General features: G+C 33.8%; 1 protein-coding gene across 1 annotated transcript in view; it reads right to left on the reverse strand.

Moving 5' to 3' along the window:
• Positions 1–15085, reverse strand: part of LOC134688340 (uncharacterized) — a 207478-nt gene that overhangs the window by 166567 nt on the left and 25826 nt on the right. The window contains exons 11-21 of the mRNA XM_063548958.1: positions 13741–14058; positions 12253–12570; positions 11468–11785; positions 10134–10381; positions 9200–9389; positions 7646–7755; positions 6597–6789; positions 5534–5683; positions 4324–4553; positions 1074–1269; positions 3–106 (exon numbers count right to left, since the gene is read on the reverse strand). Coding sequence (XP_063405028.1) covers positions 3–106; positions 1074–1269; positions 4324–4553; positions 5534–5683; positions 6597–6789; positions 7646–7755; positions 9200–9389; positions 10134–10381; positions 11468–11785; positions 12253–12570; positions 13741–14058 — 2375 coding nt within the window. The remainder of the gene's footprint in view (positions 1–2; positions 107–1073; positions 1270–4323; positions 4554–5533; positions 5684–6596; positions 6790–7645; positions 7756–9199; positions 9390–10133; positions 10382–11467; positions 11786–12252; positions 12571–13740; positions 14059–15085) is intronic.

Here is a 15085-nt window from a genome sequence, read left to right on the forward strand (position 1 = left end):
ACCTGAACTTTAAATTGCATGGTCACATTTGTATATGGTCTTAAAGATAATATTGTTAAAATAACTCCTGTTTTGGTGATTTCAAAAACTGGAATACTTTCTTGACCTGTAATTGAGAAAAATAAATCCTTAATACATTTATCTCTATAAATGTGGACACATTAAAATGTCTTGCATATATCTTATTTAATGATTTATTGTTATTATTAATGTAAAACGATTACTACATTGTAATGAAATGTTCTCTTCAATTGTAATAATGAATAAAATTGTGTTTTCTGAAAAGAGTTAGTGTGTGCAAAAGGTAATAAGACAATAGCAAACTTTAGAAACTCTGAAACATTCTGTGTATGTGCCTGTCCAAAGTCAGGAGCCTGTAATTCAGTATAGTTGTCATTTGTTTCTGTATATCATATTTGTTTGTTTTTTGTTTATTGTTTTGTCCAGAATACCTCAGATTGGGTTTTTTTCTCGTATGAATTGTTATACATTATCATTTTGTGGCCTTTTATAACTAACTATGAAAAATATGTCCTTTCAAATCAGAAGTTCCAAATGGAAGAAATATAATGCTATATCATTTCCACTGGAAAAATATTTTCAGTTTTTGTTCCTAAACAAAATAAAGGGTGAAGAAAATGTGTTCCAACAGGAACAGATACTATTGCATTATTTATACCAAAGTTCCCATTTAAACTTCTGTTAGGTTTAACAAATATACATTGAAACAATGCGGTTTGGGTTTTGCTCCTTGTTGAAGGTTGTATTGAGACCTACAGTCAAAAACTACAATGTAATTTAGTATCTGTTAGAAAAATAACTACACACAACACAAAGAGCCAAATATCCTTAAAATCTCTGATAATATAAAAGAGAAGATGTGGTATGATAGCCAATGAGACAACTCTCCACAAGAGACCAAATGAGATAGAAATTATCAACTATAGGTCACGGTACACCTTCTACAATGAGCAAAGCCCATACCACAAAGTTAGCTATAAAAAGCCCAAAATTGTGATAACTAACAACCTAATACTATAATACATTTCTTGATATGGAATATTAACCTTTACCTTGGATTGAAAAAGACAATTCACCATATCTGACAGATGCTGGGATTGTAGTAACACTATACCCCACAGGTATGTTTTCTGGAATGTCTTTTGAATAAGATGCGTAGGTAAATTGAGGAGTTGTGTCTTCATATTCAACTTCCAGAGATATAAAAGCTCTGTAATCTAACAGATCATTAGATACAGTCACAGCAAGCTGAAATTAAAAAGATGTGAATTCAGTCATGTTTGAAAAATACTAATTTACAAACAAGAATGTGTCCATAGTACACGGATGCCCCACTTGCACTATAATTTTCCATGTTCAGTTGACCGTGAAATTGGGGTCAAATCTTTTATTTGGAATAAAAATTAGAAAGATCATATTATAGGGAACATGTGTACTAAGTTTCAAGTAGATGTGACTTGAACTTCATAAAAAACTACCTTGACCAAAAACTTTAACCCGAACTTCGCACTTTCATTTTCTATGTTCAGTTGACCATGAAATTGGAGTAAAAACTATAATTTGGCATAAAAATTAGAAAGATCATATCATGGGGAACATGTGTACTAAGTTTCAAATGGATTGGACTTCAACTTCATCAAAAACTACCTTGACCAAAAACTTTAACCTGAAGTGGGACGAACGCACAGCCGAACGGACGAACGGAGGCACAGACCAGAAAACATAATGCCCCTCTACTATCGTAGATGGGGCATAAAAATTGATGGAGTAAAATGTGATTTTGTGGGTTTTGTTTTGCATAGAGTTACATTTAAATTTGAATTTAACCTATACACATGAAGTAATGGAAAGTAAGAATACACAGAATTAGAACAAATAAAATCAAATGAAGACTACCTTTATGACAAGTAGGCTAAATAAACTAGAGGCTCTCAAGAGCCTGTATCGCTCACCTGATTCTACTTGGGTTTTTGAAATCATATAAAAAATAAAAAATCTGGTTAAAAGTAACAACACAACTTCATAAGGAAAGAAACATTCAGGCTATGTTTGATTACATTCAAAAGTCCCCCACTGGGGGCCATCTTGGATTTTGGATCGGTTACATAGTAACAACACTTGGTCAGCAACTTATAAGGAACATTCATGCTATGTTTGGTTTCATTCCATTCAGTGGTTCTCTAAAAGAAGACATTTGTATATATTTCCCATAGGGTTCTATGTTAAATTAAGTTCCCCGCTGGCAGCCATCTTGGATGATGGTTTGACTACAAAGTAACATCACTTGATCAGCACCTCATAAGGATCATGCATGCCATGTTTGGTTTCATTCCATTCAGTTGTTCTCTAAAATAAGTCATTTGTATGCATTTCCCATAGGGTCCCATGTTAAACTAAGTCCCCGCTGGCGGCCATTTTGGATGATGGATCGGCTACAAAGTAACAACACTTTGTCAGCACCTCATAAGGAACATTCATGTCATGTTTGGTTTTATTCCATTCAGTGGTTCTCTAAAAGAAGTCATTTGTATGCATTTCCCATAGGGTCCTATGTTAAACTAAGTTCCCTGCTAGCGGCCATTTTGGATGAAGGATCAGCAACAAAGTAATAACACTTGGTCAGCACCTCATAAGGAACATTCATGCCATGTTTGGTTTCATTCTATTCAGTGGGTCTCTAGAAGAAATTCAAAATGAAAAAATTTAAAAACAACGACAGACGACGGACGATGGACTCCAAATGGTGAGAAAAGATCACTTGGCCCTAGGCCAGTTGAGCTAAAAATTAGATTCTAATAATCAATGAGTCTGTGTTTATGTCTTTTTTGAATATGGATGCTTGCCTAATGAAAAATTTCTGATTATCACAATTAATGTCTTTAAAGCTAAACTCACAAATTATATTTGAAACTATTTGATTTAGATGAGAATGTGTGTTGCTGTCTTTATTATCGTTTTATTTTACTTCTCTAGAGAAAGACAACTGTGAATATTGGTATCCACCAACTAATTATACCCAACCGCACGATAACCACTTCAAGTGTTGGTTCACCTTGTTCAAATTTATTTTAGAATAAGAACAAAAGTTACCCAATGAAGACATTTATTTCACAAGTACAGACTCTACAGTGTGGGTCTCATTGGGGTCCAAGCGGGACACAGGATTGCCAATTTTTTGTATTAAGGATGACATGGAGAGGTCGAATTATTGTGCCCTGAAAACAGGAAGTGAAGTCTAGGGGAACACTGGAAATAACAACTTGAGGCTCTCAAGAGCCTGTATCGCTCAACTGATTCTACTTGGGTTTTTAAAATCATATAAAAAAAATATAAAATTTGGCTAAAAGTAACAACACAACCTCATAAGGAAAGGAACATTTAGGCTATGTTTGATTTCATTCAAAAGTCCCCCACTGGTGGCCATCTTGGATGATGGATTGGCTACAAAGTCACAGCACTTGGTCAGCACCTCATAACTAACATTCATGCCATGTTTGGTTTCATTTCATTCAGTGGTTCTCTAAAAGAAGACATTTGTATATATTTCCCATAGGGTCCTATGTTAAACTAAGTCCCCTGCTTGTGGCCATCATGGACGATGGAATCGGCTACAAAGTAACGACACTTGGTCAGCACCTCATAAGGAACATTCATGCTATGTTTGGTTTCATTCCATTCAGTGGTTCTCTAAAACAAGACATTTATATATATTTCCCATAGGGTCCTATGTTAAACTAAGTCCCCCGCTGGTGGCCATGGATGATGGATTGGCTACAAAGTAACAATATTAGTCAGCACCTCATAAGGAACATTCATGTCATGTTTGGTTTTAATTTCATTCAGTGGTTCTCTAAAAGAAGACATTTGTATATATTTCCCATAGGGTCATATGTTAAACTAAGTCCCCCGCTGGTGGCCATCATGGACGAAGGATCAGCTGCAAAGTAACAACACTTGGTCAGCACCTCATAAGAAACATTCATGCTATGTTTGGTTTCATTCCATTCAGTGGTTCTCTAGAAAAAGTTCAAAATGAAAAAAGTTAACGACAACGAGGACGATGACGGACGATGACGACGACGGATGACGACAACTGACGACGACGACGGACGCCAAGTGGTGAGAAAAGCTCACTTGACCATTCGGGCCAGGTGAGCTAAAAAAACGAGAATTGCTTAGGTGGCAAAGTGTAAGTGGGATACAGGAATCTGACAAAACAAAAAGAGGGATCCACGATTAGAACCCCCCCCCCCCCCAATGAGACCCCCTACAGTTTGTGGACTGGTGTCAGATTGTACATACCTGATATCGCATACTTTCATTCAGATGATAACATAAATTGTATACACCATTAGATAATTCATCTATGGTGAATGCTTGACTTCCTAATTCTATAAAATCAAGAGAATACTGTAGATGTGTTGAATCTGTTTGGGTTGGATCACTACAATTCATATCAATCTTTACACAGGCATTGAGAATCCATACGGCAGGCAGTGTTTTGATTGGCGAACACACTGCACTGATAGATTCTACAAAAAAATAAAAATTAAGATATATAAGAGAAAAATTACTAGAAAAAAAATGTTAAAAGATTTGAAGAAAAGTATATTCTAAGTAGAATTAATACATGAAAAAAGATTTTGTAAATAGTGTAATGCATAGGTATAAGTATGAAATGCATAAGTATAAACATGAAATGCGTCAGTCTGAGCAATGAAATATGTCAGACTGAGCAATGAAATGTGTCAGTCTGAGTAGTGAAATGTACAAGTATGAGCAATGAAATGCAAAAGTGTAAGCATGAAATGATTTTAGCATTGGAAAGCATATGTATGATTGAGCAATGAAATTCACAAGTATGAACAATGAAATGCAAAAGTGTAAGCATGAAATGATTTTAGCACTGGAATGCATAAGTATGAGCAATGAAATGTGTCAGTCTGAGCAATGAAATGCATCAGTCTGAATAGTAAAATGCACAATTATGAGCAATGAAATACCTTTCCTGTGAGTATACGGTAACATTGACAATATAATAAAAATTGTGAATTTAAATGACAACCCACTAACATGTTTAACCCCACCACATTCTGTATGTATGTGTCTGTCCCAAAGTCAGGAGACTGTTATTTAGTGGTTGTTGTTTGTTGATGTGTTACATATTTGTTTTTCTTTTTTTTTTTACATAAATTAGACCGTTAGTTTTCTTGTTTGAATAGTTTTACATTTATCATTTCAAGGCCAGTTATAGCTGACTATTCGGTATGAGCTTCACTCATTTTTTTATATATAAAACTATCATACCATATCCTCTTTTTATCAAAAATGGCATACCTGTTAATTGTCCAAAGTTTTTGCAGGTGTGATTACAGACTCAACTGAAAACTTGTCAAACTTCAAAAGCTTGTCCTGATTATTGTTGTGCTAATAAATCAAAGCACTGTTGGTACTGTTAGGAGTATTCACTATTTACAAGTACTACAATGCCAATATTAATACCAATACTCACTATTTAAATGTACAACAACTCCAACAGTTTCTGAATGCTGAGGATTTCCATCATATCTTACAACAATGTTAAAGTATGTTATGATGTCAAAATATCTAGGTAACTGTGAAATCAAATGGATTTCTCCAGAAGAAAGTACTTCAAAATAGTCTAAAATATATAAAACATTGCAAACAGCACAATCATTTCAACTTTCATATACATGATCTGATAAAATATTACTTCTATGCATGCGTCTATGGTTTATGTACATGAAACTTTAAATAACTAAAAGTGTGGACACATAAAGAGGTCTATTGATTGATGGACAAGTAAGATGCTCCTTAAACAAAATACAGATCATCTCTGCATTTTGACTAACAGATAATGCCCTTATCATGATTACTTGATTTCTATCACTGCCTATAAGGTAAGATGATTTGTATCAATTTCTAAATTATTTTCAAAATTTGATATGAAAATATCCACAATAACCATACATTCATTCCAGTAAGACTCAAGAAACTTTTTATCAAATTTCTCTTGTTAAAAAATGTTTTACAACAAGATAATTGACCTGACATAACTTTAACTACTTTTTTTAAAAGGAGAAGGGTTCTGTTTTCAGACAGTCTCTTCAAAATTAATGTTACAGACTGAGATAACAAAAACTAATTTCTTACAAAACAAGAATGTGTCCTCAGTACACTAATGCCCCACTCGCACTATTATTTTCTATGTTCAGTGGACCGTGAAACTGGGGTAAAATCTCTTATTTGCATTAAAATAAGAAAGATCATATCATAGGGAATATGTGTACCAAGTTTGAAGTCGATTGGACTTCAACTTCATCAAAAACTACCTTGACCAAAAACTTTAACCTGAAGCGGGACAGATGGACAAATAGATGGAAGAACGGTACGACGAACGGACAGACTGACGGACGAACGGACGCACAGACCAGAAAAAATAATGCCCCTTTCTATCGTAGGTGTATTGTAGGTGGGGCATAATTACTATCATAGGTGGGGCATAAAAACTTAATGAAAAAATTACAAACTTCAACAAAAATAAAGGATCATACCTGTCCCAGAGACAGCATAGGCTATAGATCTATTATTATAAGATGAACATATCACTTTGTAACCAGTTTTTCCCTCTACATCTAACAAGCTTATATAGATGTTGATTGTAAGTGGACACAAAGGTCTTTGGCTTGAATCAACAATCGCTATGGTTACATTAACTGTCTGAAGGACAATGGTGTTTTCTGTCATCTACAAAATAAAAATAAGAATGTGTCCCCAGTAAATGAATGCCCCATCTGCACTATCATTTTCTTTGTTCAGTGGACTGTGAATATTGGGGGAAATCCCTAATTTGGCATTAAAATTAGAAAGCTCATATCACAGGGAACATGTGTACTAAGTTTCAAGTTGATTGGACTTCAAATTCATCAAAAAACTACCTTGACCAAAAACTTCAACCTGGAGCCAGACAGATGGTTGAACGGTCAAACAGAAGGATGAACAGACGAATAGACCAGAAAACATAAACCCCATAAAATGAGACATAAAAAATATTACCATTATTATTATCATGGTATTTTACACACCATAAATAAGGTTTTCATCCTGGACATTATTTCAAACCTTTTAACATTAATTTAATAAGGTTATCTGACACTTTTAATATGCTTGCATATTATAATGTAGATATTAAACATAAAATTGTATTTAAAAATATCTTATAACTGCAATAATTGAATTGTGACTTATCTACATACTTTTTGGATTTTTCATTTATTTTTTTTAAATTTGTGGCACATTTTATAGCATGCCCTCTGTATTTGCATTTGTATTAATTTACATGGTCAGGGAGCAAAGTGTTTCTGACTATACGCTGTGAACAAGCAGAATAAAACTTGTATTTTTGTTGAAATGTTAATGTAATGTAAATGTGGCGGATAAACAAATTTTTGTAAGAGGGGGCCCATTGACTGCATATATAAGAAGGGGGTTTGATCCAGTCATGCTTCTGTGATTTCATATATCAACCATTTTTTTACCATAAAAGAAGGACCCAGGCCCCCTGAAAAAAAACTCTAAATCCGCCTCTGAATTCTATACTTACCACCAACAGAAATTTATACAAAGTGCTAATATCTGTATTAAGTGGACTGGTAATGATGTATCCATAACCATAATCTGTTGTAAAACTTATTTCCTCATCTGACTGCTCAGCTGTGGAAAAGATGTAAACGAGATTCACAATTTAATTTAAATCAAAGATGTGATAAAGGTTCAAATATAGACAACAAAAACAATTATTTGCTCACGAGGTTAATAAGACAGTATAATGTTCTATTTATATACTTTCTATGGAAGAGTATGTGACCCAATTTAGACAAATAATTATGATTCATACTGATTTTAAAAGTCTTTTTAAGACAGGGTACAATTAATCAATCTGACTGTCATTTTCAATCAACCTTTTTCTATGAAAGCACATACCTGCCAACTGTCACTATTTGCGGAGGATTTCCCCCATGGAGGCTCCCAATTTGAAATTTTGAAACAGCAATTTTTTCAACAATTTTAAACAAAACAATTATATTTACAATGACATTAGGCTTATAAAAGTATGAAGAAGGTAAAGAACAACATTAAAATGTATTTGAAGGACCCCTTGAAGGTTTTTCAGGACTCTGACAGCCATCTGCAAAACCCCCGTGGGCATTTTGAAAAGTTGGCAGGTATGAAAGCAAGCCCATGTGACCGTTGCAAGACAAACCATTCTGACAAGTTTTAATACTTTATATGCATCTCTAGCATGATAGGAGCTTGTCTGAACATGAATTAATATATATTTATAGTCTGCTTAACATCAAAACACAAATGCAAATTTATGATTGGAAAAAATTACAGGAAATCAGTTAGTCAATTTCTGCACTATCCAACATGCCTTATACCTCCTTTCCAGTGGTTGTCCAACTTTCTCATTCTTATGGACATAGCAATAAGAAACTACCTTTTCGTATTTTAAAATCACTTATTTGTTCTCATCATGAAAGTATGAATTCCAAAACTATTTTACAAGAAACAAGAATGTGTCCAAAGTTCACGGATTCCCCACTCGCATTATCATTTTCCATGTTCAATGGACCGTGAAATTGGGTAAAAAATCTAATTTGGCCTAAAAGTAAAAAGATCAACAAAAAGTGAACATGTGTACTAAGTTTCAAGTTGATTGGACTTCAGCTTCATCAAAAACTACCTTGACCAATAACTTAAACCTGAAACTCGCACTTTTAATATCTATGTTCAGTGGACCATGAAAATGGGGTCAAAAGTTTAATTTTGTTTAAAAATAAGAAAGATCATATCATAAGGAACATGTGTACTAAGTTTCAAGTTGATTGGACTTCCGCCTCATCAAAAACTACCTTGACCAAAAACTTTAACCTGAAGTGGGACGAACGGACAGACAGACGGAAGGAGGCACAGACCAGAAAACATAATGCCCCTCTACTATCGTAGGTGGGGCATAAAAATGCTAGTAAGCCGTTAAAATTTCAGTATATTACTTCAATTCAATTTTAGTTGTATGATTCTTTGTTGAAAGTAGTTTTTGGACATAAGCAAGCAGGCAAAATATAATCAATAAATGAATAATTAGCAAACATACCTATTGAAGACAGTATGGTATAGTAATTAGGTGCACAACTGTCTATATGTAACACCACACTCCCAACAGATTCATATTCCAACACCTCTACTTCATACGAGGAATTTAGAATACATCTTGACTTTTCAACTTCTACGTTCCATTTTAAGTTCATCTCTTGACTGTCATCTATACTAACTGTTAATATCAGCTACAAAATAGTTGTACCACATTTTCCAATTTACTACTTTATTTAAGATTGATCAAGATTTCCACTGGAGCCTCATAAGAATTTACCATACTACAGCTTATAAATGAATTTTTTACCTGACTTTTGTTTTCTGTACAAATTGTTCATTTTGATTGACATTAAAAAAAAATTAATAGCCAAGTTATCCAACCAAGAAAAGAACACTGCTTATTACTATTTTAATTATAGTAATGCATTACAATTGCTTTATTTAAAGGTTCTGAAAATCCCATCCGATACAAATTTGTCTGTTTGTTTGATAATTTGCCTAAAAATTGAAGTATTAAATAAAATTGAGAATGGTTTGACTTAAAATTGCTGACAATCTAATGCAATGCTGAGTAGTCACTCCATTTATTCAACATTTTATGAATTTAATTCATTAACTTAAAACATCTTTAAGGCCAAGAAGTGAGATGATAATTTTAAAATGAATCTTAGCCTTCAGCCTATGGTAAAATATAATATATTCTTAATGAAGTACTTCTTATAAACATTCGAAAATATAAAGGACCATGATCAGGAGTAAAAAATTAAGTTCCTAACTATAATACATCAGAAGTTATAAATATATAATTATGTTAAAACTGAGATCAAGAAGCTGGCAACAGTTTAAATCATTTGAACTCTTTATATGACACATGACATACAATGCATAAATACTGGTCTTATTTTGTCCCAAATATGCAAAAGTTATATAAATACCTGATAAAGTCCTGACACATCCTTAAGGCTTCTATTTACACAGAGATCAAAACCAGTTTGATTGTCAACCTCTGGCTTTGTCTTTACATCTATAAATTCCACTCCTTTGACAATGTTCTTAATCTCAATTTTTTGGCCTGTATCATCTTTACCATGGCAAACAATGCTGTGATCTAAACAATATCCTACAGGTAACATGGTATGCAATCTAATGTCACTCACATTCTTGTTACAATTTGTATAGGTATCTGTAAAGCAAAAACAAATAGTCAAATATCTAGCCTTACAAAATGTCAATTAGAACTTCATAAAATTATAAATGATTTGACTTGAAATTGCTAACAATCTAATGCAATGCTGAGAAGCCACTCCATTTATTCAACATTTTATACTTTTAATTCATTAACTTATCTGACAATGTCTGAAGTTATCTATTAAGCAGAAACCTAACGGTTTTAAAACTAATGTCAATTATAACTTAAAACTAGTAAGGATCTGACTTCGCTGACAATCTGCTGTAATGATGTCAAGGTCAAATAAAACCGGGGTGACTGACAAATAGATCATAAAATATTTCCATACACCAAATATAGTTGACCTAATGTATATAGTACTTAAAAAATAGACCAAAACTCAAAACTTAACTATAACCACTGAACCATGAAAATAAGGTCAAGGTCAGATGACAACTGCCAGTAGAACATGTACACCTTACAGTTCTTCAATACACCAAACATACTAGACCTATTGCTTATAGTATCTGAGATATGGACTTGACCACCAAAACTTATTATAACCTTGTTCACTGATTATGAAATGAGGTCGAGGTCAAGTGAAAACTGTCTGACAGGCATGAGGACCTTGCAAGGTACGCACATACCAAATATAGTTATCCTATAACTTATAATAAGAGAGAATTTAACATTACACAAATTATTTTTTTTCTTAAAAGTTGTCACAAAACCATGATAATGAGGTCAAGGACATTGGACATGTGACTGACAGAATGTTCCTAACATGAGGCATCTATATACAAATAATAAGCATCCAGGTCTTCCATCTTCTAAATATATAGCTTTTCAAAAGTTAGCTGACGCCGCCGCCATAGCTGTAGCCACTGCTAGATGACTATCTCTGTGTTGAGCTTTCTGCAACAATGTTGCAGACCTGACAAAAATTCATATATTTTTAATGTAGAAAAACTTATGACTAAGTTGTTATTAACACTTTTCAAACTTAAAGTAACCTTGTAGAACAAAAAACATTTCTCAACTTGAATCTTGAATCCTCAAACATTGTTATCAGAATAAAAATGATTGATTCCTTAAACCTACTTTTAACTACGAGAAAAGTGGCAGAACTGTTCCCTGTTCCATCCTCATTTGTAGCTATACAGGTATAAGCTCCTTGATCTTGTTTGTCAGCATAAGAGATGGTCAGAGATGGGGAACTGCTGTTACTCCCACTGTATTTTGAACTTGACATCTCGCCAGGTAATACAGTTATAAATAAAGGTTCACTGTTATTTTCAGTTATTCTCCGCCATGTAACAGAAGTGATGTCAAGGTCAGATATCACATTACAGGTCAAGGTTACAGACCTACCAATAATAACACTGTATGATGACTGTGGAACTGTGACAGTTGGTGGCCCTAAAAAATAAAAATATTTTATAACCTTCTCAACTTCCACAAAATTAGGATTGATACTCGATTATAATTTTTTTTCTAGTAGTCACTGAACCATGAAAATGGGTTCAAGAACATTAGACATGTGACTGACAGAGAGTTCGTAACATGAGGCATCTATATACAAAGTATGAAGCATCCATGTCTTCCATCTTCTAAATATAGAGCTTTTAAGAAGTTAGCCAACGCGGCCACCATACTGGCCATAGCCATAGCCAATGCTAGATGACTATCCCTATGTTGAGCTTTCTGCAACAATGTTGCAGACCTGACAGAAATTCATATATTTTTAATGTAGAAAAACTTATGACTAAGTTGTTATTAACACTTTTCAAACTTTGTAACCTTGAAGAACAAAAAACATTTCTCAACTTGAATCTTGAATCCTAACATTGTTTTCAGAGTAAAAATGATTGATTCCTTAAACCTACCTCTAACTACAAGAAAAGTGGCAGAACTGTTCCCTGTTCCATCCTCATTTGTAGCTATACAGGTATAAGCTCCTTGATCTTGTTTGTCAGCATAAGAGATGGTCAGAGATGGGGAACTGCTGTTACTGCCACTGTATTTTGAACTTGATATCTCACCAGGTAATACAGTTATAAATAAAGGTTCACTGTTATTTTCAGTTATTCTCAGCCATGTAACAGAGGTGATGTAAAGGTCAGATGTCACATTACAGGTCAAGGTTACAGACCTACCAATAATAACACTGTATGATGACTGTGGAATTGTGACAGTTGGTGGTCCTAAAAAATAAGAATTTTTTATAACATTCTCGACTTTCACAAAATTAGGATTGATACTTGATTATAAGTGACACACACCCCTTTCAGCACTACTTGTTATATTGTAGAAGACAGTTTTTATTTATGGAGGAAACTGGAGTGTCCAAACAGAATAAAGAAATCAACAGCTTTATAAACATTTGAAATGTAATTGGGACATTTCCCTAATGTTATAGACCATATTGACCTGTAAAAGTCTTCTTATATTTCTAATGACTTATATAGGATACTGACATGTTTCATGAGTAATTGCCTATATTCTTAAGTATGATTTACAGTACATTTAGCAATTAACATTGAAAACATATATTTTGTGTGCGCAAGGACTACTCATATTTTCCGCTTATAGTTTCCGTGTTCACCTTACAATCATTGCATACACCAAATATAGTAGACCTATTGCATTTAGTATAAGAAAAACAGACCAAAAACACAAAAAACTTAACTATAACCACTGAACCATGAAAAATAGGTCAAGGTCAGATGACACCGGCCAGGAGAACATGTACACCTAACTGTCCTTCAAAACACAGAATATACTAGACCTTTTGCTTATAGTATCTGAGATATGGACTTGACCACCAAAACTTAACCTTGTTCACTGATCAGGAAATGAGGTGGAGGTCAAGTGAAAACTGTCTGACAGGTATGAGGACCTTGAAAGGAATGAACATATCAAATATAGTTATCCTATTACTTTTAATAAGAGAGAATTTAACATTACAAAAAATATTTTTTTTTTTCAAGTAGTCACTGAACCATGAAAATGAGGTCAAGGACATTGGACATGTGACTGACAGATTGTGCATAACATGAGGCATCTATGTACAAAGTATGAAGCATCCAGGTCTTCCACCTTCTAAAAAATATAGCTTTTAAGAAGTTAGCTAACACCGCCGCCATAGTCTTAGCTGCGGCCAGATGACTATCCCTATGTCGAGCTTTCTGAAACACAAATTGCAGACTCGACAAAAAATCATATATTTTTAATGTAGAAAAAACTTATAACTAAGTTCTTATTAACACTTTTCAAACTTAGTAACCTTGAAGAACAAAAAGCATTTCTCAACTTGAATCTTGAATCCTGAAACATTGTTTTCAGAATAAAAATGATTGATTCCTTAAACCTACCTCTAACTACGAGAAAAGTGGCAGAACTGTTCCCTGTTCCATCCTCATTTGTAGCTATACAGGTATAAGCTCCTTGATCTTGTTTGTCAGCATAAGAGATGGTCAGAGATGGGGAACTGCTGTTACTGCCACTGTATTTTGAACTTGATATCTCACCAGGTAATACAGTTATAAATAAAGGTTCACTGTTATTTTCAGTTATTCTCAGCCATGTAACAGAGGTGATGTAAAGGTCAGATGTCACATTACAGGTCAAGGTTACAGACCTACCAATAATAACACTGTATGATGACTGTGGAATTGTGACAGTTGGTGGCCCTAAAAAATAAGAATTTTTTATAACATTCTCGACTTTCACAAAATTAGGATTGATACTTGATTATAAGTGACACACACCCCTTTCAGCACTACTTGTTATATTGTAGAAGACAGTTTTTATTTATGGAGAAAACTGGAGTGTCCAAACAGAATAAAGAAATCAACAGCTTTAAAAACATTTGAAATGTAATTGGGACATTTCCCTAATGTTAAAGACCATATTGACCTGTAAAAGTCTTCTTATATTTCAAATGACTTATGTAGGATACTGACATGTTTCTTGAGTAATTGCCTATATTCTAAAGTATGATTTACAGTACATTTAGCAATTAACATTGAAAACATATATTTTGCGTGCGCAAGGACTACTCATATTTTCCGCTTATAGTTTCCGTGTTCACCTTACAATCATTGCATACACCAAATATAGTAGACCTATTGCATATAGTATAAGAAAAACAGACCAAAACACAAAAACTTAACTATAACCACTGAACCATAAAATATAGGTCAAGGTCAGATGACACCGGCCAGGAGAACATGTACACCTAACTGTCCTTCAAAACACAGAATATACTAGACCTTTTGCTTATAGTATCTGAGATATGGACTTGACCACCAAAACTTAACCTTGTTCACTGATCAGGAAATGAGGTGGAGGTCAAGTGAAAACTGTCTGACAGGTATGAGGACCTTGAAAGGAATGAACATACCAAATATAGTTATCCTATTACTTTTAATAAGAGAGAATTTAACATTACAAAAAATCTTAATTTTTTTTCTTTCAAGTAGTCACTGATTCATGAAAATGAGGTCAAGGACATAAGACATATGACTGACAGATTGTTCATAACATAAGGCATCTATGTACAAAGTATGAAGCATCCAGGTCTTCCACCTTCTAAAATATATAGCTTTTAAGAAGTTAGCTAACACCGCCGCCATACTCTTAGCTGCGGCCAGATGACTATCCCTATGTCGAGCTTTCTGAAACAAAAATTGCAGACTCGACAAAAAATCATATATT

This window comes from Mytilus trossulus, chromosome 10 (assembly GCF_036588685.1).
Source record: "Mytilus trossulus isolate FHL-02 chromosome 10, PNRI_Mtr1.1.1.hap1, whole genome shotgun sequence".
Lineage (NCBI taxonomy): Eukaryota > Metazoa > Mollusca > Bivalvia > Mytilida > Mytilidae > Mytilus > Mytilus trossulus.